General features: G+C 38.9%; 2 protein-coding genes across 3 annotated transcripts; both read right to left on the bottom strand.

Moving 5' to 3' along the window:
* Positions 1-262: 262 nt before the first annotated feature.
* Positions 263-9,004, bottom strand: LOC117509849 (zinc finger protein 853-like). 2 transcript variants are annotated; one of them, XM_034169490.1, is made up of 4 exons: positions 8,725-9,004; positions 2,558-2,677; positions 884-1,430; positions 269-841 (listed from the first exon to the last, which is right to left on the bottom strand). In XM_034169490.1, exons 1-4 carry the CDS (start codon positions 8,894-8,896, stop codon positions 616-618), a joined length of 1,065 nt encoding a protein of 354 aa, XP_034025381.1. In that variant the 5' UTR covers positions 8,897-9,004; the 3' UTR covers positions 269-615. The 2 variants fall into 2 exon arrangements, with proteins under 2 accessions (XP_034025380.1, XP_034025381.1); XM_034169489.1 differs by having other exon boundaries at positions 263-1,430.
* Positions 9,005-22,842: 13,838 nt separating this feature from the next.
* LOC117511036 (zinc finger protein 250-like) lies at positions 22,843-27,111 on the bottom strand. The gene is made up of 2 exons (XM_034170980.1): positions 26,773-27,111; positions 22,843-23,682 (listed from the first exon to the last, which is right to left on the bottom strand). Exons 1-2 carry the CDS (start codon positions 26,942-26,944, stop codon positions 22,997-22,999), a joined length of 858 nt encoding a protein of 285 aa, XP_034026871.1. The 5' UTR covers positions 26,945-27,111; the 3' UTR covers positions 22,843-22,996.
* Between the last annotated feature and the right edge of the window lie 328 nt (positions 27,112-27,439).

The following is a 27,439-nucleotide window of genomic DNA, read 5'->3' as shown; positions in this document are numbered from 1 at the left end:
TCATTATTAGCCAATGTGTGATTTTTCTGTATATAAGTTGCAAGACCTCCCAAAGTAGTAAAAAAAAAAAAAAAAAAAAGTGACTTGTACTCCAGAAAGAACCATAGTTTAAAAATGCCCATCGCCGCTGTGAGTAATAAAAATGGAACAAATCTTTACTTTAGTGGTAATGCTTTATGTTTTTACTGCCGTTTGAGGTCTTGTGGAGTTGGCTGGACTTGGGTTAAGGAAGAGTTGATTCAGGGGAGGGATCCTACCATTGATCCCTGTTAAGGGGTGGCTCTCACCTTTTTCTTTTTTCTTTCTTTTCTTGTTTTTGAATAAACTGTGTCTGTTGCGTCACCAGTCACACAACTTCATGGAGTGGTTAAAAAAAAAAAAAAGGTTAAATTTCAGCTAGTTTTCCCAGAAGAAATTGATCTACTTCACATTTGAAAAACCTTCCGTATTCCACACCACCATGACGTTCTGCTACTGTTGCTGCAACAGACATCCTGCTGACAGCTCACCAGCAGCTTTGTGGAATCAGAACGTCTCTTCAAAAGGCTCCCCTCTTGTATCTTCTGCTCCCCGCCGTGGCCCTCTGGGGTCCTCCTCTTACTGTTCATACTCACTTTAAATCAAGACATTTCTAAATTCTGCTGTGTGCAGCAGGACATGATTTATATAGGTTGAGGGGTAACAAAACTTCTTCTCGCAGTATTTGCAGCTGTAAGGCTTCTTGCGTCTGTGGACTATATTGTGTCGTGTCAGATTCCGCCTGTGGCAGAAGCTCCTCCCACAGGTGACGCAGGTGTGTGGCCTCTCAGCTGTGTGAGTTTTCATATGAACTGCGTAACTGGAATCACAGTTGAACCCCTTTCCACAAACTCTGCACCTGAAGGGCTTTGCATCAGTCTGTGTGACCGTGAGGCTGCTCCCCCGAGTCCTACCAGAGGCTTCTTCGTCACACCTCTGCCATGCGTGCTGCTCCTCACCCATGTGGGTTCTTTTGTGAATTCTTAGTTTCATGAAATCACTGAATTCCTCTGCACAGTGGCGGCATCTGACTGGCTTGCCGTTTGCCAATTGGTGATCCAATTGGTGATCCATGATGTCAGCTACAGGAGAGAGAAGCTGGTCGTGGTTTGGTTCTGATGCTCCTGGCATGCCTCTGTCAGACTCAGATTTTATCATCATATCTGGGGTTAGAAACTGGTTTTCACTTTCGTTATTTTCCTCACAAAAAGGGTCCAAGTTGATGGAGTCATTTTCAAGCTTTAGTACAAGCTGCTCTCCCTCCCCGTTGTTGTAGTGTTCCAGCTGAGATGCCTGATTCTGTGGAGACTCTGGTTCATCGTGGTCCAACATGGAACAGCTCTCCTGGTTAAAGTACTTTTGCTGATGATCATGAAGATACCCCTCCTTACAGACAGATGACTGAAGGAAATCTAAAAAAATAAATAAATAAATAAAAAGCAGAGGGGAAAAAAAATGTTCCTCGCTATATTATGAAGATTTAAAAAAATAAAAAATAAAAAAGCAACTCATGGCTGAGCAGCCAACACAAGCTTTGAAGAACACCTGAAATAATTGCTACCAATGGCTGACGCTAGAATTTATAATCACCAACACTCCACATGGAACACACAACAGTTTGTGAAATGTCCCTTTTAAGAAACATGTCAGGAATTACACAAAGTTTGGTTATATCTGTAAGGAGTTTGTCTTTCCATCAACTTTCAGACAAAGGTCAAGCAGCACCCCCTAGAGGTTACATGAAAACTCTGTACAGACTTAAAATCGTCTGCAGTGTCGCTATTTGCCAAACATCCCATTTGTGAAATCTTACATTCATTCACATAAAATATCAACTTTTTTTGAACCAATTCCATTTATTCTGCTGTTGTTTCTGGGCGGAATTATGCCGTCGTTTCACTTCAATTGGATACCTTGCTGTTGCATGAGCCCCGCACACAGCCTGAAGGCCGGCCAGCCTCCTGCAGAAAGCAGGAGATGGGACTGACAGGAGCAGCGAGACTCACGGAAATGCTGGTGATAACAAACACATTGTCACCAATAACATGGTAACAAGGGTGATATATCAAAGTCAGAAAAATGACTGTGTTCAGCTTTATATATTTAACAATAATAATAATTGCTATATAGTCAATATAGTAATTATCATGACAAACCCTACATCTGAGTCTTTGATAATAACTGCTCGTTTAATACAAAGTCATTCAAGCAGTACCTAAGGATTCTCCAGTATGAAAAACACCCAGTTGGTGGAGGTAATGAACCTCAAAATGCAGTGGGAATAAGTAAAGAGACTCACAGTATCTGTGTATAGGCAAGCTATGATGTCATGCAACATTTTGTAAATACCCGTGTGAATTATCATATTACTTTTGAACCCTTTTCAGCATTTGGTTCCGGCTCTCCTGATACAACTGCCAGATTCAGATTTTTCATACCCGATAAATTTGTCAGAAACTCTTTCAGTTTGATTATTTTCCTCACAATCAGGTTCTCAGTTGATTACATAATTTGTTACACCTTAGTAGAAGTTGCTCACCCTCCTGATGTTGCTCCTCTCCATTCGGTGGAGATTCTGATTCTTCTCGGTTTAAGCTGGAAAACCTCTGCTGGTGGTCATGAAGATCCTCCTCAATGCACACAGATGACTGAACAAAATCTGAAGAAAAACAAAGTGCTGTTGGTTACAACATGAACAAAGACACCAGAAAATCCTTTGTTCAATTTCCCATCAGACAGCAAAATCATTAAGGTGGTGTTGAGCAGTGTTTAGGGTCGTTGTGTTGTTGAAAGATCCAGCCCCGGCACAACTTCAACTTTGTCACTGATTCATCAATATTGTTCTCAAGAATCTGCTGATATTGACTGGAATCCATGTGACCCTCAACTTTAACAAGATTCTTAGTACCTGCACTGGCCACACAACATGGTGGAACCACCTCCAAATTTTGCTGTACGCAGCAAGCAGTTTTCTTGGAATGCTGTGTTCTTTTTCAGCCATGCATACCGCCCCTTGTTATGTCCAAACAACTAGGTTTGAGTATCAGGAACCAGTTCTTTTCAAGTATCGTTAAGAAATGATTCAATCCATTGACATCAATAGCCTTTTTGCTTATCAGTCCTTCAGAGTGGCCATTGTTTTTGGGGGGTGTTTGTCAGGAAAATGATAATTTCTCTACACTGATTACAGACCCTGCAGCAGATCTGTTTATATATATAAATATATACACATACATATATATACACATACACGAGGTCTGTGAGAAAAGTAAAGGACCTTTTTATTTTTTCAAAAACTATATGGATTTGAATCACATCAGCCAAGCTTGAACCCTCGTGCGCATGCGTGAGTTTTTCCACGCCTGTCGGTTGCGTCATTCGCCTGTGAGCAGGCTTTGAGTGAGCACTGGTCCACCCCTCCCGTCGGAATTCTTTTGTCTGAGAACTTGCTCAGAGACTGGCGCTTTGCTTGATCAAAATTTTTTCAGAAACTGTGAGACGCACCCAAGAGGACACCATTCGAGAAATTCAGATGGTTTTCGGTGAAAATTTTTTGGGCTGATGAAAGATTAAGGAGTGTTACTATCACTTTAAGGACTGCCCACGGCGCCGAAGGGCACCTCATATATATATATATATATATATATATATATATATATATATATATATATATATATATATATATATATATATATATATATATATATATAAATATATATATATATATATATATATAATATATATATATATATATATATATATATATAATTTATTTATTTATTTATTTATTTATTTATTATTATTTTTTTATTTTTTAAATTGGATGTCCCCAAAAAAAATATGCAACATTTTATCAGCAAAGAAAATGGTCAAAGCATATGTCTAGGAAATTAATTTATGGCTGGACGCTGAAAGGTTGAAGTTTTTCATACCAGTGTCAATATTGGCCCTGCATTTTGTCAGTCTCTTAGACAACATGTTCAATGCAGGCCCCGCGTTGGCCAATTACGGCCTGCAAACACTTTGGGGAAAGAGTCCTGAGGAATGTTTCGGATTTCTCGGCAGATGTTTTCCTTCAATGCATCGATGCTTGGCATCAACATAAACTTCAGGGTCTCTGCAAGTAAATAAGAAACATAAGTGATTAGGTTTGTGGCATTTAAGGGTCAAACCGAGTGTTTTAAATGTTGTATATTTTTTGGGACACCCTATAAATATATATATATATATATATATATATATATATATATATATATATATATATATATATATATATATATATATATCTATCTGCCGGGATAACATTTGGTCTCAGTCTAAATAGAGTAAAATACACTCTATTATAGAGTGAAATCAGCTCTATCGTCTTGTCAAGTCAAGTGTTTCTTCTCCAATAAGAGTTGATTTGATGACTTTATACATGCTTCCCTTGGGCAGTATTATTAGACGGTATTGCTTAAATTTTCATTGTTACGCAGATGATACCCAGCTTTATCTATCCATGAAGCCAGAGGATACGCACCAATTAGCTAAACTGCAGGATTGTCTTACAGACATAAAGACATGGATGACCTCTAATTTCCTGCTTTTAAACTCAGATAAAACTGAAGTTATTGTACTTGGCCCCACAAATCTTAGAAGCATGGTGTCTAACCAGATCGTTACTCTGGATGGCATTTCCCTGATCTCTAGTAATACTGTGAGAAATCTTGGAGTTATTTTTGATCAGGATATGTCATTCAAAGCGCATATTAAACAAATATGTAGGACTGCCTTTTTGCATTTACGCAATATCTCTAAAATCAGAAAGGTCTTGTCTCAGAGTGATGCTGAAAAACTAATTCATGCATTTGTTTCCTCTAGGCTGGACTATTGTAATTCATTATTATCAGGTTGTCCTAAAAGTTCCCTAAAAAGCCTTCAGTTGGTTCAGAATGCTGCAGCTAGAGTACTGACGGGGACTAGCAGGAGAGAGCATATCTCACCCGTGTTGGCCTCCCTTCATTGGCTTCCTGTTAATGCTAGAATAGAATTTAAAATTCTTCTTCTTACTTATAAGGTTTTGAATAATCAGGTCCCATCTTATCTTAGGGACCTCATAGTACCATATTACCCCATTAGAGCGCTTCGCTCTCAGACTGCGGGCTTACTTGTAGTTCCTAGGGTTTGTAAGAGTAGAATGGGAGGCAGAGCCTTCAGCTTTCAGGCTCCTCTCCTGTGGAACCAGCTCCCAATTCAGATCAGGGAGACAGATACCCTCTCTACTTTTAAGATTAGGCTTAAAACTTTCCTTTTCGCTAAGGCTTATAGTTAGGGCTGGATCGGGTGACCCTGGACCATCCCTTGGTTATGTTGCTTTAGACGTAGACTGTGTTTCATAATTATTGTATGGCCTTGCCTTGCAATGTGGAGCGCCTTGGGGCAACTGTTTGTTGTGATTTGGCGCTATACAAGAAAAAAGTTGATTGATTGATTGATTGATTTTGCACTGTGATAGAGTATATTTAACTCTGTGGGACAGGGACCAAATGTTATCCCAGCAGAGTCAATTTTACTCTACAAAATTTACTGTGTGTATATATTTATACACACGTACATATTCTCTTATTTCAGCTTCTTAAATATGAATGTTTTCTGGTTTATTTTACTACTTTCTTTACTCCACTCTGGCAGTACACTCACTATTTTGGGGTTATGGACATAAGACATTTGACTGCATCATCCTGGGTCCTGGAAAACAAAAATCTACAGTATTTATTCTATTAAATGCCCTGGGGGGCATGTAATTTTCGTGAAGGGGGGTGTGTACTGATTATCGTCTGTGTGCTTGCATGCATGCTGTACACAGTACAGCCTTACAGTATGTATGGACCTACATACTGCATGCAAGAGAAGCAGCTCAGACTCGAAAAAAAAAAATTTTCTGCATGTAGTAGCTGCTACACAATTACATAATATGGCTCCACGCAAACATTACAAACTCTGCCGCATTCAAGCAAAAAATTGCGAAAGAAGGGGAAGAGTAGGGGAAGCATTCTGCTCGCATTTTCCTAGTCAATAGGAAACGTGTCTGGGAGTGGTGTAGGAACAAGGATAAGCTTGCAACCCTGGTCAAAACAGCAAAATGGCTGCCTGGTGGGGGGAGGAAAGTGCATCAGGACTAGGGCTGAAATGATCTGCCGAGTAACTCGAATAATTCAATTACAAAAAATGTTCGAGGCAAATTCTGTGCCTCAAAGCTTCATTTAATGGTGTAGTACATATGCCAGGCCTGTGTGTGGCACTGTAATGTCCCAAGAAAAACAAAAAGAAGAAGACTAGAGGAAGCGCTAATCAAATTAGCACAAAAGCTACAGCTTTCCAACGCGACAAAGAGTGAAATAAAGCCTTTTAGGAAAAGACGGCCCACGATGATCATGTGAAATAGCTTACTGTGCATTTAAAGCAAAGCAGTGTGTTTGTTTTAAAAAAAAAAACAGTTTTGTCCGCTGGCCGCTCTACGTGCAGCGGGCGGCTGCTGAATCTCTCTGCCCGGTGTGAGCGGCTCAGCACTGCCCTCACACAGCTCCATCCCGGCCACAGACAGTCTCTGGAAGAAGTCCACTCTTTCTTCTGTGTTTTGCTTAGACTCGCAATGAGTGTTTTGCTTTTTAATTTTCATGTTTTTGGGCAACACACAATGCTTCACAAACATGGGAACTCAAATAAAATAATAATAATAATAATAATAATAATAATAATAATAAAAAAAACTGACTGAAAGGCTTGCATGTTCAACCTCCAGCTGAAAATGAAATGCATTGGCTGAATCACAGAGAGAGTGTTAAAAAGAAATTCATGTAGGGACCCAGTCCACCACCTTAATAAATAAATAAATAAATAAAAACTGTTAAATTTTACAAGTTGGGGAAAACAAAAAAACAGAAAGCCACAACCCATCGCCATTTCAGCAAAATGTCAAGACTTTGGCCCGACTTTGGCTGAGCTCCTGACACCAGGAAAGATCCAAAACTTGTAAAGATGTGAAAAAATAAATTACCCAGGAAAACAGAAAGGGATAACTAAATTTGACAATCTCCATGATGACGCAGTGACATTGTGCCATTACATAGGGAGAGCCCTGGACTGTTAACGTTTTAAAACGCAAAAGTACTTTTTATACGATTACTCGATTAATCGCCAGAATAATCGATAGAATACGCGATTACTAAAATAATCGATAGCTGCAGCCCTAGTTACGAATGTCATATCTGCGTCATTCTTGGCACATGTGTGACATTCTTAATGTGACTTAACGTATCTGAATAGGTTTCTTGCGTGTTGGTGCATGATATTCGTGGAGCATGTTTTTGGCTGTCAAAAAATCTTCCACAAATGTCATACACCACCCTCATTTCGCCTCATGTCGTGGAGGTCGCACCTGAGCGTGTTGATCCATCTTGATTAGTGGGAGCGTGACAGCGTTCTTCTGTAACGTGCACACAATTAAACCCTGCTGCACCGCATTCAGTTTCATTGCTGCAGTATGCTGAAGAAGGACAGTTACGCCAAGTCAGCTAAAAGTCTCGTTCCAATGCTCCTCAGCTCACTCCTGCAGGTGTTCCACCTGCTGGATGTGCCTGATGTTTGGGAAAACGTGCGAGACGAGAGCCGCGTGGAGCCACACATCTGGCTCTCTCCGTCTCCTCCTCCTCTCTGCACTACTCCATGGCACCGAGCCCAACTAAGCACTCAATCACAAAGTTCTTCTGCTGTGGCTTTTGAGGAGCAAACTGGAGCGTTCTGAATTGTTCAGCAACTGATGGTTGGATGAAAATGGGTGTGTGCGCGTGTTTGGAGACAATCTGCCTCATTCACAACATGACAGAACTTAACAATGTGCTGTTACGTGCGACAGCGCACAACAATGCGGGACATTATTCTTGTCTGTGCGTAATGGTTCCTGATAATTCTCCAGCAACACATGCCATTAATCGTAACGTGTGGTAACAGGTTGCAGTAGTTCCTGAGGACATGTGACGCCTGTGCCTCAAATCATCACATTCGTGATCAGCAGCCAAGAATGTATACTTCGCGGCATTCGTGATGTGCCGTCATTACGTGTAAACGCAGCATTAAAGCATTATCTCACTTACACCGTTCTTACTCAAGTTTTGTATTATGCCACTGGTGTGTATAAATAATTTATTTCATGAACATATCATAAGGGGTGGTGGCCAAGTGGTTAATGCGCTTGGTTTCATTTCAGAAGGCTCCGGGTTCAAATCCCACCCCTGCCACATTTCTCCATTAATGTGGAGTAATGTGGTGTAATGTCAGGAAGGGCATCTGGCATAAAACCTGTGCCAATTCAACATGCAGATCCACCTTGGATTTGCTGTGGCGACCCCGAGTGCAAACAAGGGAGCAGCCGACTTACTTTACATGAACATATCATAACTGAAATATTGTGCTACTAGAGTGGGGTGACTTAACCTGGGGTGAGTTCTATGAATGGTTGCTACGGGGCTTCCTATTGAGTGTCGCCTCCTGGTTATAAGTATATTATCTTTGATCCAGGCATCCAGAGGGAGTGGTAAGATGGCGGTTCAGAAGACTCAGCCAGAGATTTTGTGCCGTTAAGTGAATCCCTTAAACCCTAACATTTTAGTCATACATACAGAAATATAAGGCGTCCATAAGTATAAGCTTTACAAACATACACACCTGTTTTCTGTAGTTTTATCTGAGGCTTCAAAATCATATCCAGTAGCCTGCGCTGTCGAATTATCTCCTCCTCGTACTCAGACACAGCTTTTTTAAAGACTTCGAATATTTCTTCAGCAGCAGCATGCAGTCGCTCATTGACAAATTCTCTATAACGCGCGACTGAAGACATTTTTACCAAATTTATTCGACACTCGGCAAATAACAACAAAGGCGGCTTCTTCTTCTGTGTAGGAGATGATGTATCCGCTAGGATGAAATGCGATGCGATGCGTTACTTCTTCTTCTTCTTCTTCTTCTTCGTCGTCGTCTTCTATCGAGTATTTTTGCGATTTTCAAACCGACACGGTGCATTACCACCACCAACTGCTAAGGTGTATGCAATAGGGAGATAAGAGATGGGAGTGGGGTAAAGAGGGGTTGGATGACACAGTGTGGCGTCACCTCAGAACATGTCGCCATTTTGGCTCCAACTTCACTGAACTGTTGAATGACCCAATGACCCATCAATGTTTTCAAGATTTTTTTTTTTTTAATCATTTAACCACATACAGCAACACATCCAGGTACAGGTGCTATCAAAATAAATATAAAAATAGTTGAGCTATCAAATTTACACAAATTTACCATTTATGATGATTTATTTAATTAATTTAAAGCCTGATTTATACAGCTGGAGCTCTGTAATTCTGTGTCATGCAACGACGTGCGTGACAGTTTTAAAGTTCTCCGTCTCTGGATGATGCTTTATTCTAGACTAATTTGACCCTCAACAAGCTTTTCTTTCTACAACCATCACCTCCAAATCATAGGTAAGCTGTACAATTTCCTCTTTTACCGACTTCGTGCTGTAAAGCTGCAGAGATTTCTGAATCATTTGTAATCAGCATGCCCACCACAAATACTATTATTATATGATGGCAGACGACGGAGTACAAGCAGAAAAGTGTCAAATCATAGCCTTTTGTGTTTGATTTAACAGGTGCATGTCAGGCTTCAGGGTCCAGTCTGAGCACAGTGTGAAAAAAATAAACAGTCAAGCTTTTAATCAGAGAAATGACTCCGGTCCCACTTTCCTCAAATCAGCAAGTGTCAGAGCGCTGAACTTTAATTTGTGCCTCTGTTACTGTGCATGTCCAGACTGCTCATGGTTTTTAATGGAAATATGTTGTGATTGGACTGGACATTTTATCCAATGTGAGTGAAAATCTGTTGTACGAAATCCATTATATATGGTGTTTATTAAATGGAAAACAAAAACTTTGGGCTTTTTTTTTGTCCAGTGACTGTGAATATCTGGTTTCTACGATGACGGTTTAGGTGAGTTTTACTGTACATGGGACTGAACAATAAATTTACCTCTCAAAGCTTTGACGATGAAGTTGGCTTCCATCCCACATGGCTTACTTTATTTTCCCAAATTTTTCTTCTGTTCAGATCTGAAGGAATCTATACATCTTTAAGCCCTTGCCGTGTCTATTTGTGCATCCAAATGCACAGCAACCTGTCATTTTCAGCTAATAAATAAATAAAATAGCTGTATTTCCATGCAGACAGATTAACAGCGAATGCTATTTTGAACCCAAGGTGGCACCATGAGTCACATGACCATTTTTTTTACTCATCCTGTCGCCACTCTCTCAATTAAGGCACACTAATTACACTGTGCTATATTGTGTTGAATAACCCTATTCCCTTTAAATATGCAAATATATTCCTCTGAGCCAATTCTAGTGGGTATTTGCTATTATATAATAGCTGAGTGGATCCTTGTCATTTGATTGGTGCTTTGTATGTCACATGACATGGATTAATTCATCCCATTTGTGTTGCGTTGCATTTAGAGTGCAGCTTGGTTCCATTTAGAGTGCAAATTTGGTTCCATACATTTGGTACCATTGCACTCTGCATGCATGCACGCTCGCACACGTACTCGTGCACACACAACATGTGCAAGCACACACACAAAACAAATCCACTGTGCTGTCTAGAGGCTGTTAGCAGTAAGAGAGAAAGAAAAGCTGGACTCATTTCTGACGTGATTTTTTTTTTTTGCTGCACTGAGGATGTCCAGTCTTTTTTTTTGGTAGTACACGCACGCACAACTGCCTACCAGGTTCTGTGTGTGCGCGCGTGCACGCGCATGGGGGACAAGGACTCTCCCAAGACATAATTTGATTGAGCTAACTGACGCTGCTAATTCTTGTAATACACACACACAACAAATCCACTGTGCTGTCTGAATGCAGTAGGAAGAAAGAAAGAAAAGCTGGTCTCATTTCTGACGTGATTTTTTTTTTTTTTTTCTCTGCACTGAGGACATACAGAGTCGACCGAGCCGGTTGCATGTGTGGGTGCATGTGTGTGTGTTGATCGAATCAACGATCACAGAAAACTGCAGTCAGAACTTTGTCAGCAGATTTTAACAGCTGTTTCGGGTGTGCGCCTTAAACTCCTCTCCAGAAACAATGTGCTGCGATCTGCTCTAGTCTAATCGAGTCAAACAGAAAATTAATGGGAGAAATTTTTGTTATTTTGGCGTGACATTTCTTCTGGGAAGCATTGGCATGGCTAAAACCCTTCAGCTTCTGGGAGGCGTTCCCCCAGACACCCCCCCCCCCCCCAAACAAGGCCCTCTTGACCCCCAGCCAATTTTAGCACTTTTCTTTATTTGCCACTCACATGCCTGTAGATGACTTGCTGAAATATTTCAGAGAAAGGAAGGAAGATGGAGTGAGGAATCAAGCAGATTTTCCCTTCTATTACTATTTTTATTAGTAAACAAGAACTTTTTTTAAAATTAGGGTTAAGGTTATCAAAAAATTTTGGTGCACGCTACATGCGTGCATATTCTCACTCCAGCCAAAGTCCCAAAGTTTGCAACCCTGCGTGGCGTCTAAGGTGGTTGAGGTACCACAACCACAGCTACAACATATTTATGATAAACGGGTCAGAGGAAAGACCTGAGCACCCACTCTTTGGGGAGTTTAATTTGCTCCCTTCTGACCACCATTTTAGGCTGCCTAAGCTAAGGGCTAGTCGTGCCAGGGATTCTTTATTCCTGTCCATGTTGATGATGACAGTTTTTAGTTGTGTATCGTTCATTGGCTTTACCATTGGTTTTTGGGGGAAGGAGTGTTTTTATTGTTGAGTGTACAATTGTTGTGGGTATGTGGTGGTGGTGGTGTTCTGTTGTACATGTTTTATGAACATCCTGTTGTACTCTAAATTTCCTTTTTAATAATAAATAAAGTGAAACTTGAAACTAATCAAGCCAGTTGTGCTCTACTCCATCCATGCATCCCTCCAACCATCCAGCCATCCATCCTTCCACTTATTCCAGTTGAGGGTCAAGGGGAAACCTATCACAATGGTCAGTCAGTCAGTCTTTGTTTGGAAGTGGTTGTACACCCTGGACAGGCTGCCAGTCTATTGCAGTACTGAGTGCTGTAGTCACCATTAACAATTCCTTTGTTGGTGTTAAATTCTTTTTTGAACAAGCCAACCATATGATTGCAGTACAGTGCTGCTGTATGGTAATACTTCACGTCATTTGAAGTCACCCAAGGCCAAAGGTTATTGGAAAGGTGTTGTGATTTCATATTAAAGTTCAATAGGGTGTATCTTTAAATTCCTCGAAACAGATGTTTTCACTGCATAAAAGCACTGGACCAAATATTTGGCCTTGGCCTGTGACGTTGACTTTTTATCAAATTTTGTCCAACTCACTTTGTCCTTCACTAACTCTCAATCCTTCCACCAGATTTAGTCCTGATCAGGTCAAAGTCTTGATTCATCTTGTTTACCAAAAAGAAAACCTCAATGTTTGCTGTTGGTATAAAAAAAAAATATTGTTTGTGATACTGTCCTTTTGTGAGGCACAAAACACACACACACAAAATGATACTGGTCTGAAATATTAAAAATAAAAAGCTGGAGGCTTCACATGAAGAATGTCATCTGGATATTAAACCTTTTGACCATAAAAGGCTGATAAATTCCACCCAAAAGTGAGAAACAGAAGTATTTAAGTGATACTGAATTCTTTTTTTTCTTTCTTTTTTTTCTTTTTTTTTTAAGATTTCATATTTTAGCAAAAGCATATTTTCTGTTTCAGTAAAGTTAATTCATATTGGGGTGGTTCTCCAACTTTTGCACTCTTAGAAACAAACATTTCTGGGTCCGGCTCAGATCTTCTGAGTTGCTTGTCACAGTTCAACTCAAACTATTTGAAGAAAATTATATTAAACCAGACATTCCAAAAATGAAGAATACATGCGCCCACTATGAAATCAGAAAATTGTTCGGAGGTCAAACCAAAACCTTTAAGCACAATTCTGATCAACATAAGAGAGCGATGATTAAATATTTTTCATATATACTCAACAAAAATATAAACGCAACACTTTTGGTTTTGCTCCCATTTTGTATGAGATGAACTCAAAGATCACAATATACATACACAATATACACAATATCACCATTTCCCTCAAATATTGTTCACAAACCAGTCTAAATCTGTGATAGTGAGCACTTCTCCTTTGCTGAGATAATCCATCCCACCTTACAGGTGTGCCATATCAAGATGCTGATTAGACACCATGATTAGTGCACAGGTGTGCCTTAGACTGCCCACAATAAAAGGCCACTCTGAAAGGTGCAGTTTTGTTTTATTGGGGGGGGGGTACCAGTCAGTATCTGCTGTGACCACCATTTGCCTCATGGAGTGCAACACATCTCCTTCGCATCATCCGTGAAGAGAACACCTCTCCAACGTGCCAAATGCCAGCGAATGTGAGCATTTGCCCACTCAAGTCGGTTACGACGACGAACTGGAGTCAGGTCGAGACCCCGATGAGGACGACGAGCATGCAGATGAGCTTCCCTGAGACAGTTTCTGACAGTTTGTGTAGAAATTCTTTGGTTATGCAAACTGATTGTTCCAGCAGCTGTCCGAGTGGCTGGTCTCAGACGATCTTGGAGGTGAACATGCTGGATGTGGAGGTCCTGGGCTGGTGTGGTTACACGTGGTCTGCGGTTGTGAGGCTGGTTGGATGTACTGCCAAATTCTCTGAAACGCCTTTGGAGACGGCTTATGGTAGAGAAATGAACATTCAATACACAAGCAACAGCTCTGGTTGACATTCCTGCTGTCAGCATGCCAATTGCACGCTCCCTCAAATCTTGCGACATCTGTGGCATTGTGCTGTGTGATAAAACTGCACCTTTTAGAGTGGCATTTTATTGTGGACAGTCTAAGGCACACCTGTGCACTAATCATGGTGTCTAATCAGCATCTTGATATGGCACACCTGTAAGGTGGGATGGATTATCTCAGCAAAGGAGAAGTGCTCACTATCACAGATTTAGACTGGTTTGTGAACAATATTTGAGGGAAATGGTGATATTGTGTATGTGGAAAACGTTTTAGATCTTTGAGTTCATCTCATACAAAATAGGAGCAAAACCAAAAGTGTTGCGTTTATATTTTTGTTGAGTCGACTAAATGAAACATTACACATAATGTAAATCTCATGGCTTTATTTTGTTAAATGTGATTCCATTATTAAAATATTTCAAACATTACAACAAAATTGAAAATCTAATATTTTTTAATTTCATTTATTTTAAATTTAATAACTACATGTGTCTCATCAACAGTACCATCGCTACCCACAAGGGGGGTGACAACCCACACTTTGGGAACCACTGTATTAAACCATTTAATTAATTAGATAACTCAAATTTTGAAAATTATTTGAATTAAAATAAGCTTGCCTGATTTGAGTTTAATTACCTTTCAGTTCATTAAACAAAACTGTTTGCAGTAATTTACAGTCATTTATAACGTTACTGCAACAAATTCAAAATATTTAATGTGTTGACATTAAAAGCACTAATGGTCAAGATCTTCACAGCCAGATGTGTTTGGGACACTGTCCTTCAGGGAGACACTAAAAACACAAGATGATCCTGGTCTGAAAATGATCGAAAATAAATAATTAATAATAATTAAAAGGCTGAAGACTTCACATGAAGAATTTAATTTAATTATGAAACAAATTTCACAAAAAAGTCATTAGTTCCAAACAAAATTTAGACACAGAAATATTTCAGTGAGAATTTTCTATTTCAGTAAACTTAATTCATATTGGATCTGATCATGGATAAGGAGATACATAATAATGGAATGGAGCCAACCTGATGACGTCATAAAGACTGTTAAAGGTTATAAAATTTCATAGTTGCTCAAACATCACAAAGCTCAATGCTCACAAGAAATGAGATGTCTGTGTGAACAGTTCAGTTTAGTCTGAACACAGCAGTGAACACAAACATCAGACTGAAGAAAACAAACCTTCAAAGAGGAGAACTTAAACAACACTTTGAAATAACAATTCAAACTCAGTCGGTGAGGATGCCTCGTAAAGTCCTAAAACCAGTAAGTTTTTCTCATTTTGACTCTGTGATTCCTCGTTCTGTCTTTCTTGGCTTGTATGTTTTATTCATGTGTTCATAGTTTCACTATAAAACCTTATATGATATGAGGGGTGACTGAAAAGTTTTGAGCCTGACCCTGAAAAAGTTTTGCACTCTGAAAAACAAACATTTCTGGGTTCAGAGCTTCTCAGTTGCTCCTCATAGACATTCCAAAAATGAAGTATACATGTGTCCACTATGAAATCAGAAAATTGTTTGGAGGCCAAACCAAAATCTTTAAACACAATTCTGATCGACACGAGAGCGAAGATTAAATATTTTCATATATGTGCAATATGATAAACTCGGCCCACTAAATGAAACATAATGTAAATCTCATGGCTTTATTTTGTTAAATGTGATTCCATTATTAAAATATTCAAATATTTCAAACATTACAACAAAATTGAAAATCAAATAATTTTTAATTTCATTTATTTTAAATTTAATAACTACATGAGGCTCATCAACAGTACCATCGCTACCCACCACGGGGCGACAGCCCACACTTTGGGAGCCACTGTATTAAACTATTAAATTAATACAATAACACAAATTTTGAAAATTACTTGAATTAAAATAAGCTTTCCTGATTTGAGTTTAATTACATTTCAGTTCGTTAAACAGTTTGCAGTATTTTACAGTCATTTATAACATTCCTGTAACAAATTCAAAATATTTAATGTGTTGAAATTAAAAGCACTAATGGCCAAAATCTTCACAGCCAGATGTGTTTGGGACACTGTCCTTCAGTGAGACACTAAAAACACAAGATGATCCTGGTCTGAAAATAAATAATTGATAATAACTAAAAGGCTGATAAATTTTTATTGTGAAATTTGTTTTGTAAGAAAAATTCTTCATGTGAATTCTTCAGCCTTTTAGTTATTATTAATTATTTATTTTCAATTTCAGTAAACTTAATTCATATTGGATCAGATCATGGACAAGGAGATACATAATAATGAAATGGAGCCAACCTGATGGCGTCATAAAGACTGTTAAAGGTTATTCAAGTTCATAGTAGCTCAAACGTCACAAAGCTCAGTGCTCACAAGAAATGAGATGTCTGTGTGAACAGTTCAGTTTAGACTGAACACAGCAGTGAACACAAACATCAGACTGAAGAAAACAAACCTTCAAAGAGGAGAAATTAAACAACACTTTGAAATAATTCAAACTCAGTCAGTGAGGATGCCTCGTAAAGTCCTAAAACCAGTACGTTTTTCTCATTTTGACTCTGTGATTCCTTGTTCTGTCTTTCTTGGCTTGTATGTTTTATTCACACGTTCATATTTTCACTCTAAAACCTGATGAGAGACGAGGGGGTGACTGAAAAGTTTTGAGCCTGAACCAGAAAAAGTTGGGTGTGGTTCTCCAACTTTTGCACACTGAGAAACAAATATTTCTGGGTCCGGTTCAGATCTTCTCAGTTGCTCCTCATAGTTCAATTCAATCCATTTGAAGAAAATTATATTAAACCAGACATTCCAAAAATGAAGGATACATGTGTCCACTATGAAATCAGAAAACTGTTTGGAGGCCAAACCAAAATCTTTAAACACAATTCTGATCGACACGAGAGCGAAGATTAAATATTTTCATATATGCGCAATATGATAAACTCGGTCGACTAAATGAAACATTACACATAATGTAAATCTCATGGCTTCATTGTGTTAAATGTGATTCCATTATTAAAATATTAAAATATTTCAAACATTATAACAAAATTGAAAATCAAATCATTTTTAATTTCATTCATGTAAAATTTAAGAACATGTTGTTCATCAACAGTACCATCGCTACCCACGAGGGAGCGACAGCCCACACATTGGGAACCACTGTATTAAACCATTTAATTAATTTAATAACTCAAACTTTGAAAATTATTTGAATTAAAATAAGCTTGCCTGGTTTGAGTTTAATTACATTTAAGTTCCTGAAACAAAACAGTTTGCACTATTTTACAGTCATTTATAACGTTACTGCAACAAATTCAAAATATTTAATGTGTTGACATTAAAAGCACAAATGGTCTAGATCTTCACAGCCAGATGTGTTTGGGACACTGTCCTTCAGGGAGACACTAAAAACACAAGATGATCCTGGTCTGAAAATGATCGAAAATAAATCATTAATAATAATTAAAAGGCTGAAGACTTCACATGAAGAATTTAATTTAGTTATGAAGCAAATTTCACAAAAAAAAAAAAAAAAAACATCAGTTCCACACAAAATTGAGACAGAAGTATTTCAGTGAGAATTTTCTATTTCAGTAAATTTAATTCATGTATCAGATCATGGATAAGGAGATACATAATAATGAAATGGAGCCAACCTGATGACGTCATAAAGACTGTTAAAGGTTATTCAAGCTCAAGTTCATAGTAGCTCAAACGTCACAAAGCTCAGTGCTCACAAGAAATGAGACGTCTGTGTGAACAGTTCAGTTTAGTCTGAACACAGCAGTGAACACAAACATCAGACTGAAGAAAACAAACCTTCAAAGAGGAGAACTTAAACAACACTTTGAAATAACAATTCAAACTCAGTCGGTGAGGATGCCTCGTAAAGTCCTAAAACCAGTAAGTTTTTCTCATTTTGACACTGTGATTCCTCGTTCTGTCTTTCTTGGCTCGTATGTTTTATTCATGTGTTCATATTTTCACTATAAAACCTGATGAGAGAGTTCAACTCAAACCGTTTGAAGAAAATGATGAATATTGAAACATTTCGTGAACTCAAATAATTCAAACTTGGGAATTGGCTGATTTGCATTCAGTTTATTAAACAATATAGTTTGAAGTATTTTACAGTCATTTTAACTAATTCAACTCATTCAAACTATTTATTGCCACTCAAATAATTCTAAGTAGTGACTAATTCTCATGTGGTTTTGCTGTCTTGGATCGGTGTGTCTCTGCCTCGGCTCCGTGCAGCACTCACAGTATCTGTGTTTTGTCTGACTATGATGTTCAGTAACTTCTTAGGGATCCCATGAATTCTCAGGACGTCCCAGAGATCAGTCCGATCAACTGAATCCAACACTTTGGGAAAATCAACATCGACTGCAAAGAAGCTCTGCAGACTGTTTTTGTTTCAGTGCAGCTGATTGGTCTGCTGAAAATAAACACTTCATAATGAATGCATGATGCTAATTGATTGTCTCTTGTTGTGTTTGTAGCCCCCCAATCTGCTGGACTCAGACTCTGAGACTGAAGGACCAGAGTCTCTGGAGACACAGATTCCTGATGACGATTCATCGAGCACCAAGTTTCAAAAAGACACTGAAGCCAAGCAGCTGCGACTTCTCGAGGTGCTCGCTGCCAGTCACAGAAGGGAGGACGAATTTAAACAGGCTGCATTTGAGAAGAAACTCAAAGAAAAGGACAGAATGATCCAAATGTTGGAAGACAAACACACCAGCTTCCAGCAAGAGATGGAGGAAAAGGACATCAAGGTCCAGGAGATGATGGACAGAAAGGAGGCTGAATATTTAAAAATGCAGGAGGAAAAGGACACCAGCTTCCACAAAATGCTGGACAGCAAGGAAGCAGAATTAGGAAGGAAGCTGGAGGAAAATTATGCCAACTTCTGTCACATGATGGACAGCATGGAAGCAGAGTTCAAACGGAAGCTGAAGGAAAACAACATCAGCTTCCATAAAATGATGGATATTCAAGAAGCTCACTTCCAAAAAATCTTGGAAGAAAAACAGTCCAACTTCCAGAAGGAGCTGGACATGAAGGAGGAGATCTTGAAAACGGAGATGAAAGCACAAAAGGAGCGTTTCTGCTCAGACTTGGCGGCCACTAAAAACCGTTGGTGTGTTTTTGCTGGTGTTTGTGTTGTAGTTGGATTTGTGGCAGCAAAATGTCTTAAGTAAGAAAACTTTGACAAAAATTGCAGCATGAATAAATTTTATTTTAAGGAACAATCGATTAAATTTTGGTGCTTTGTCTTTGCACATTAATTCTCTGCACTACATCAATCTCTCCAGCAGGTGTCCTCCAAGAGTACAATAACAGGAATTATGCAAGAACTTTTCCCTAATTGTGTCTCAGATTTAGTCTCACACACACACACACGCACACTCAGCTTCAAGTGCTTAATCCAAATAAGGGTCATGGGGGGCTGGAGCCTATCCCAGCAGTCATAGAGCGCAAGGGACAGGACGCCAGTCTGTCGCAGGGCCGCATATAGACAAACACATTCACACCCGCACCTAACCACCAATCCACCTAACCCACGTGTATTTTGGATGTGGGAGGAAGCTGGAGCACCCAGAGAGAACCTACGCAAACACGGGGAGAATACACAAACTCCACGCAGAAAGGCCACAGGTGGGAATCAAACCCATGACCTTCTCACTGTGAGGCAACAGTGCTAACCACTAAGCCACTGTGCTGCAGATTAGTCATTAGTGTAATAATGTCATTAGTGTAATAATGTAAATAATCATAAAATTCAAGAATATATTCCTACACTACAGTTTTAAGGGTTGGAAAAACAACACCATTGATCCCGTTGGCCACAATTGGTGGCCAGTGATTGCTCCAATCACCATTTTTTTATCCTGGGTTCCACCTCATCTAACACACTTGAGCAGTCTTTTTCTCCCTTCTTTTCACAATCTAACTGTGGGGCACAGTGACATGTGGTGAGGTTGATGGCTGGTGAGGCACTGACTTCATCACAATCAGATTTACAAACATATAAACTCTTCAGAGCCACTTATTCACCGTTTGATTAGCAGCAGTTATGTTTAAAATCTCATATCAGCATTCTTTACACATACAAACTGTAGCGCACAAAAAAGCATGATGGCAACACTTATTCATGGAAAACCACCTGTAGTTCGCTCTTCTTTTACAGCACAAGATTTCCGGGATTACTTTGAGAAGAAAATAGAAGACATCAGGTTAAACATATCCCAGCATGCCTTAACCCAGCCACTACACCCTGCTATTCAGGTGGGCGCCATTACTGAGGTATTTCTAGATTTCTAGAAACTCAACGTCAACAAAAAGCACAACCTGTTTATTTGATCCTATCCCAACAAAACTGTTTAAGGACCTGTGGCCCACTCTTGGGCCGACTGTGCTGGAAATTATTCCTCTTTCATTTACTTATGGATCTGTTCCTAAATATTTCAAATCTGGAATGATTAAACCATTACTTAAGAAACCTAATCTTGACGCTAGTGGAAAAAAATTAATTTCATTAATTTTGGAATAAGGCTGTAAAATTAAAAAAAAAAAAAAAATTAAGCTCTGTGAATACTTTCTAAATGCACTGCAGGTTTGGCACTCCAGTAACACGTGCTCAACTGTCCCCCTTCTGCTGCATCTCAAACACTGACCGGTTTCATGTTTTCCAGTGATGCTGAGAGTATCATTTAAACCTGTGTGGCCTTCATGTAGTCATGTGATTACTTCTACAACCCCAATTCTAATCAAGTTGGGACACTGTGTAAAATGTAAATAAAAACAGAAATCCTCTTCAACCTATATTCAATTGAATACAACACAATGACAAGATATTTAATGTTCAAACTGATAAACTTTATTGTTTTGTGGAAATATTTGCTCATTTTGAAATGGATGCCTGCAAAAAAGCTGGGGCAGTGGTATGTTTACCACTGTGTTACATCACCTTTTCCTTCTAACAACACTCAATAAGCATTTGGGAAGTGAGGACACTAATTGTGAGTGTCATGATTGGGTATAAAAGGAGCATCCCCAAAAGGCTCAGCCGTTCACAAGCAAAGATGGGGCGAAGATCACCACTTTGTGAACAACTGCATGAAAAAAATAGTCCAACAGTTTAAGAACAATGTTTCTCAACATGCAATTGCAAGGAATTTAGGGATTCCATCATCTACAGTCGATAATATAATCAGAAGATTCAAAGAATCTGGAGAACTTTCTACACGTAAGCGGCAAGGCCAAAAACCAACATTGAATGCCCATGACCTTCGATCCCTCAGGCAGCACTGCATTAAAAAACCAGCATCATTGTGTAAAGCATCTCACCGCATGGGCTCAGGAACACTTCAGAAAACCATTGTCAGCTAACACAGTTCATCACTACATCTACAAGTGCAAGTTAAAACTCTACCATGCAAAGTGAAAGCCATACATCAACAACATCCAGAAATGCCACCACCTTCTCTGGACCCAAGCTCATTTGAAATAGACAGACGCAAACTGGAAAAGTATGCTGTGGTCTGAATGAGTCTACATTTCAAATTGTTTTTGGAAATCATGGACGTCGTGTCTTCCGGACAAAAGAGGAAAAAGACCATCCAGATTGTTACCAGCGCAAAGTTCAAAAGTCAGCATCTGTGATGGTATGGGGTGTGTTAGTGCCCATGGCATAGGCAACTTACACATGGCACCATCAATGCTGAAAGGTACATCCAGGTTTTGGAGCAATACATGCTGCCATCCAAGCAACGTCTTTTTCAGGGACGTCCCTGCTTATTTCAGCAAGACAATACCAAGCCACATTCTGCACGTTACAAGAGCGTGGCTTCATAGTAAAAGAGTGCGGTAACTAGACTGGCCTGCCTGCAGTCGAGACCTGTTGCCCATTGAAAATATGTGGCACATTATGAAGCGCAAAATACGACAAGAGACCCCGGACTGTTGAACAACTGAAGTCGTACATCAAGAATGGGAAAGAATTCTACCTACAAAGCTTCAACAATTAGTGTCCTCAGTTCCCAAATGCTTACTGAGTGTTGTTAGAAGGAAAGGTGATGTAACACAGTGGTAAACATACCACTATTATATATATATATATATATATATAGTTATAAAAACCAACCTTTCGATTCCCTATCCCATGGCTTTTGCCATACTTTAATTTCTGTCTTCAGATTATCTTAAGTGGAATATTGATCTGTAGATTTCAGAGCTGCTTTTGCCAGCTACTTCTCCATTACCAATTCTTCAGTGATTTCACTGAAGAACTCATTAATTCTGCTCAAAGTGATCAGTGAAATCACCTGCTGAAGTCAGTGGCTGCAAAGAAAACCTGAACCCTCTCGGCCCTTTCTGGAATGTCTTTGGACTCCAATCTTCTGGGTTTGTGATTTCACTGGACATGGATTTAACATACATGACCAGATTTCTGGATTTGGACTGTACCTCTACCAGACACTGTTGTATTGTCACAGGACATTAGGCCATGTTTGCTAATTCATTCCCCCAATTAATGATGGAGACTCTTAAGCTGTATGAATCCAGCAAGGATTGCTAATCGTTCTGTTGGGGGTCACAATATGCAAAGCACATTTGGTACAGTTCCAGCCTCAGCAGCAGTTGAGGTAACATTGTTTTTACATAAGATTTGTGTGCAAAGAGCAGTACTTGGAGGGGGGGGGGGGGGGGGGGGAAAAATCGCAGAATGACAAAAATCACAAGACTTTTGATGTCAGTTATCTCTATGAATTTAATTAAGTCCAACTTGTATACTATTCTGCTTAACTCTAACTTGTATTTGAGATATGAGTCAGTAACTACGCAATGTGTGCAAGGACTTATTTGGTCCCTGAAATCCAGAATTCTGAGGATTTTTTCATCATAAAACACACACAACTGTCAAAAAAAAAAAAAGAGAAAAACCATGCAAATTTTAAAATGTGTGCCTTTTATTTAAATTTATTAAGTGCTGTCCATAATTTTATGTCCTACTACAGAAGAAAAAAAAAAAACCACCACATTCTCTAAATAACCCATATTGTGGCTTTAATTAAGTTTTTGTCTTTTAAATGCTGCTCGGTCTATTTCGTTCCAGTATGGAGAGCCACATGCTTCTTCAGGTTTGAGCAGGTGGTGAAAGCTTTGTCACAGTGTTTGCATTTGTAAGGCTTTTCCCCCGTGTGGATCCTGTAATGCACTTTCAGAGTCGTGCTGACGTTGAAACGTTTACCACACATGAAGCACTCGTAAGGCTTCTCCCCTGTGTGCACTCGCAGATGTCTTTTCAAAGAGGAGCTGCACCTGAAGTCCTTTTTGCAGTACACACAGCTGTAAGACTTCTCTGCCATCTGAACTCTAGCGTGCACTTTCTTGCAGCTTCGAACATACGGGCTGTGGTCCACTCTCGGTTCGGATGCCATGGCGGCCTCTCGATCAGAGTCACTCTGCATCCATTCGGGCAAGGCTTCAGCTGGCGGCTGAGACAGTTTCTCTTCTGCTATCATAGTTTGATTAGAATCTAAACGCAAAGTCCGATCTTCGCTGCTGCCACTTTCCTCAGAGGAAAGAGGAGTCACGTTGGCTGCGTGATCCTCCTTCTTCAGTATCAGCGGCTCATCCTCCTGGCTGGTGATCAGCTCCTGCTCTTCCTCTTTAATCTGAGGAGGCTCCCTGTCTTCTTGGCCCGGGCTGAAGCTTCTCTCCTGGTTACTCTGTTGATATTTCTCCAAAAAACCATCCCGCGTACAGGGATGTGGTTGTGGGAACTCTAAAGGGAAAAGCAAAAGCACAAATCCAAGATTAGAATTCAACACTCCGATTTAGCCGATTTAAATCAGTTAAAAGATTATAAATAAATAAATAAATTTAAATCATCAAAATGTTTTTGTTTGTTTGTTTTAAATCAGTACTTAAAACATCACCAAAATATGAAATCCCTGGTTCTCAAGACCAGGCACCTAAGTGGCTCTACTCTACTCTATTCTACTTTATTTTTTAGATATTTAGATATACCTTAGTACACACTTGTAGAGTTCTACCTTAGAATTGGACTGTATTATAGAAGACATACCTTATTGAATTTTCATATTGTATGTGCATCATTATGTTTTAACGTGTCAATAAAGATTATAACTCATGATATTATTTGTATAGTCTCATAGAGTGAAATAAATAAAAATGAAAAGTTGATTTAAATCATTTTGGATGCAGAACAGCTGAAGTAAGTTAGAGTGAACCTACTCTTAGTTAATTAAACTGAGTTAAGCATGTGCAAAAAAAAAAAAAAAAAAAAAAATTGAACCCTGATATTAAATTCAACATGGCAACTACCAAAAAAATATATTTTAATTTTTAAAAGTGCAACACTGTTGCAACTACAACAGAGTGGGAAACTGCGTGGGAGAAAAATTGCTGCCCAAGTCAATGTGTATGTTTGACTTATTTTATATTTAATCACATGTATATTAAAATTACAGGTGAACACTGATAGAATTGACTTAAAATGAGTTTCATTTAGGTGGAATCCTGGGCCTTAAAAGAAAAAAAAAAAAGACATGGAAGCAGCTGAAAATGAAATATAATAACTTTCAAATGAGTAAGAATACGGCTTAAAAGATTCATGGCTGTGCCTCATTTTAATTATATTTGACATATAACAGTCAATATAATTCAGTGGCCATTTTAATGGGAGTAGCCAAGCCTCGCCATCCCCACTTTGAAGCTGTTTCCAACATATTCCTCTCACGGTTAATTTCACTATTTAAAAAGGTCCATTTAAATATTAACATTTGACTTCTACTCAGCCAACAGAAAGAAGGCAGAGGCCTTCTTTCCACACACACACACACACACACACACACACACACACACACACACACACACACACACACACACACACACACACACACACACACACACACACACACACACGGGCTCTGTCTCCCTTTCTGAGAGAGTTACGTAGTTAATCAGGAAATCAATTCAGTTAATCAGTTAAGGAAACTGCCAGGGTGCTACATACAGCGCAATCAGTGTTGATAAAAGATAAATACAGAGGGCAGGTTGAGAGCAAAATGACCCAATATTAATGCTTATTATCACATATTACAACAGAAATATGCCCTATACTCATAAACCAGCCATCATGAGATACAAGACAAAATAAGGTTGCTAAATCATACACTTGTCCCTTTAATTTTACTGCCCTGGAAACTGTGGCAATAAAATCAGGGTGATACAAATATTAAAACAGGACGATAAAACAAAAAGACATTAAAAATACCAGGCTTTGTATTGCCCAACTTTTCATCCAATCAGGAGCCATTATTTCTCAGCCCCACCAATGACAAACCCCCATTTTGTGTTACCCTGGTGACAAGTGCAGGATCCTGATTATTTCATTCAACCAAGATGTCTGATTAAGGTGAGAGAGTTTTAGTCTCCCTAGCAGGGAGAATTCTACAACTTGAGTCTCATACTGAAGTTGTGAGACCCCAAGACGTTAGTGAAGAGGACACTCATGACTTTATAGAGAGACATAAGAACATTCCATAATTTACATATCAACATGATTTACATACATTATTTGTTCTACATGATTTATGAGTATAATTAACTATTTTGATGATTATATAGATCAGACCTACTGTGTTATGCTATTCATTAGCACAAGTGTTGAATGAATGTTGTTGGTGTAGTGAGTAAATGAGTTGTTATTAAATGGAGTTGATAATTATATGGTTCTTGTTCTTTATTTTGTTGTAATATGTGATAAATATGTTATTACATGTCCTTTGGACTCAGGCTGATACAGATATGAGGGGCATGATACATAAACAGACATGTGATAAGGTATACTTATCAAACTGGAGTAAAGCTGCTTTCTAAAGCAAGCAGTACAAGGGCTTTTTTTCCTACATTGGTAGAAAAAAAATCCATGTTACAATTATTTTATGAATGAAAAACAATTAGAAGCGGTTTCAGAAGAAAGAGACCTAAGAGTGTTGATTTATAAGGACCTATCCTTTTCCCGCCACACTGCTCTTTCGGCGACTAAGGCCAATTGAACTAAAGTAAAGGGAACTAAAGGGAACTAAAGTAAACATTAGAATTAATTTATTGCAGATGGGGGAAATAAACAGGGCTGGTATGATTTAAATCAGACGATTTAAATCAGTTAAAAGGTATGCAGGCATGGTCATCATATTTGCAGAAAGACAAAAATATTTTAGAGAAAGTACAGAGAAGGGCCACTAAGTTGGTTCCAGAATTTTAAAAAATTGCCTTATGAGGATAGGCTCTTGCAACTGGGTCTCACAAGTCTTGAAGACAGACGAAGCCGAGGTGATTTGATTGAAATATATAAAATTTTGCATGGCTTTGAGAATGTTGACCCCACTGTATTTTTTGAAAAGAAAGGTATACTGGCCTTAGAGGCCATGGACTGTGCTTGGAACTTAACAGATCTAGACTGAATGTGACAAAAAATTTCTTTAGTAACCGAGCAATGATGATTTGGAACAGTTTGCCACCTGAAGTGGTCTTATCCCCGAGTATAGATATTTTTAAAGCAAATTATGATTTGTACTACAATATAATGAATGACACCAGATTTTAAAATGTTAATAGCTGTTTTTATTATGTTATGATGTGTTATGGTGTGTCGTTATATACAATCATGTATACAAATATTTTACACAATAAAATGAATTATGTATTTGTAGTATTCATGTTTTGGGGGTTAGTCTGCCGTCCCTGTAGCCGCTTTGATCTCCTCCCTCCCCCCAACATAACCTATATGACGTCAGATTTGGAAGACCACCGTATGATGGGAGTTTGTGGTAGTTTGTGTCCAAACCTGTTGTGTTTGTGTCGGGTCTGTACACCATATCGATCACTCTGCGCTGACGAAGGATCTCCTCCTCGAAAACGACCAGAGTTTGTTCAAACACGCCGAATATTTCATCCGCGACGGCGCACAGTCGCTCGTTGATGAAATTCCTCAAACTCTGACTTGAAAACATTTCCATCCTGTCGCAGAAAACACTTCACGGTGGCGCCACAGACTGAGGTAACACCGCGGTGCAGTAAGACAAACGGCCGTAACACGCACAGGAGCCACTGATGATAACGTAGTATCAAAAACAAAACAAGAAACAAAAGCGTTTGTGACGTCGAGGGCCGTGCTCGGTCTACTTCCGCCGGACATTTTTTAAAGGTGCACGACACTCACACGTTACTACTTTTTTTGTTTGTTTGTTTGTTTTAATAAATAATAAATAAATCCTGCCCGTTTACTAAATTAATGTAGCAAAATGGGAAGTTATTTTTCTTTTCTTTATTCGAACTTTAGCAATTATTTTAACACCACCATTGACTCAATCTGTTGTTTTTTAGTTGTTTTTTTTATTGTTGTCTATTATGTGTGCTTTAATAGTTTTGTGTATTTTTTTTTACACATAAATAAATTAATTGAGCAGCAAAATAGTCCCAGATCAGAAACGATAAGAATGTACCAAAAAACC

Source organism: Thalassophryne amazonica, chromosome 5 (assembly GCF_902500255.1).
Source record: "Thalassophryne amazonica chromosome 5, fThaAma1.1, whole genome shotgun sequence".
Lineage (NCBI taxonomy): Eukaryota > Metazoa > Chordata > Actinopteri > Batrachoidiformes > Batrachoididae > Thalassophryne > Thalassophryne amazonica.
This window is presented reverse-complemented; position numbering and strand designations above follow the sequence as displayed.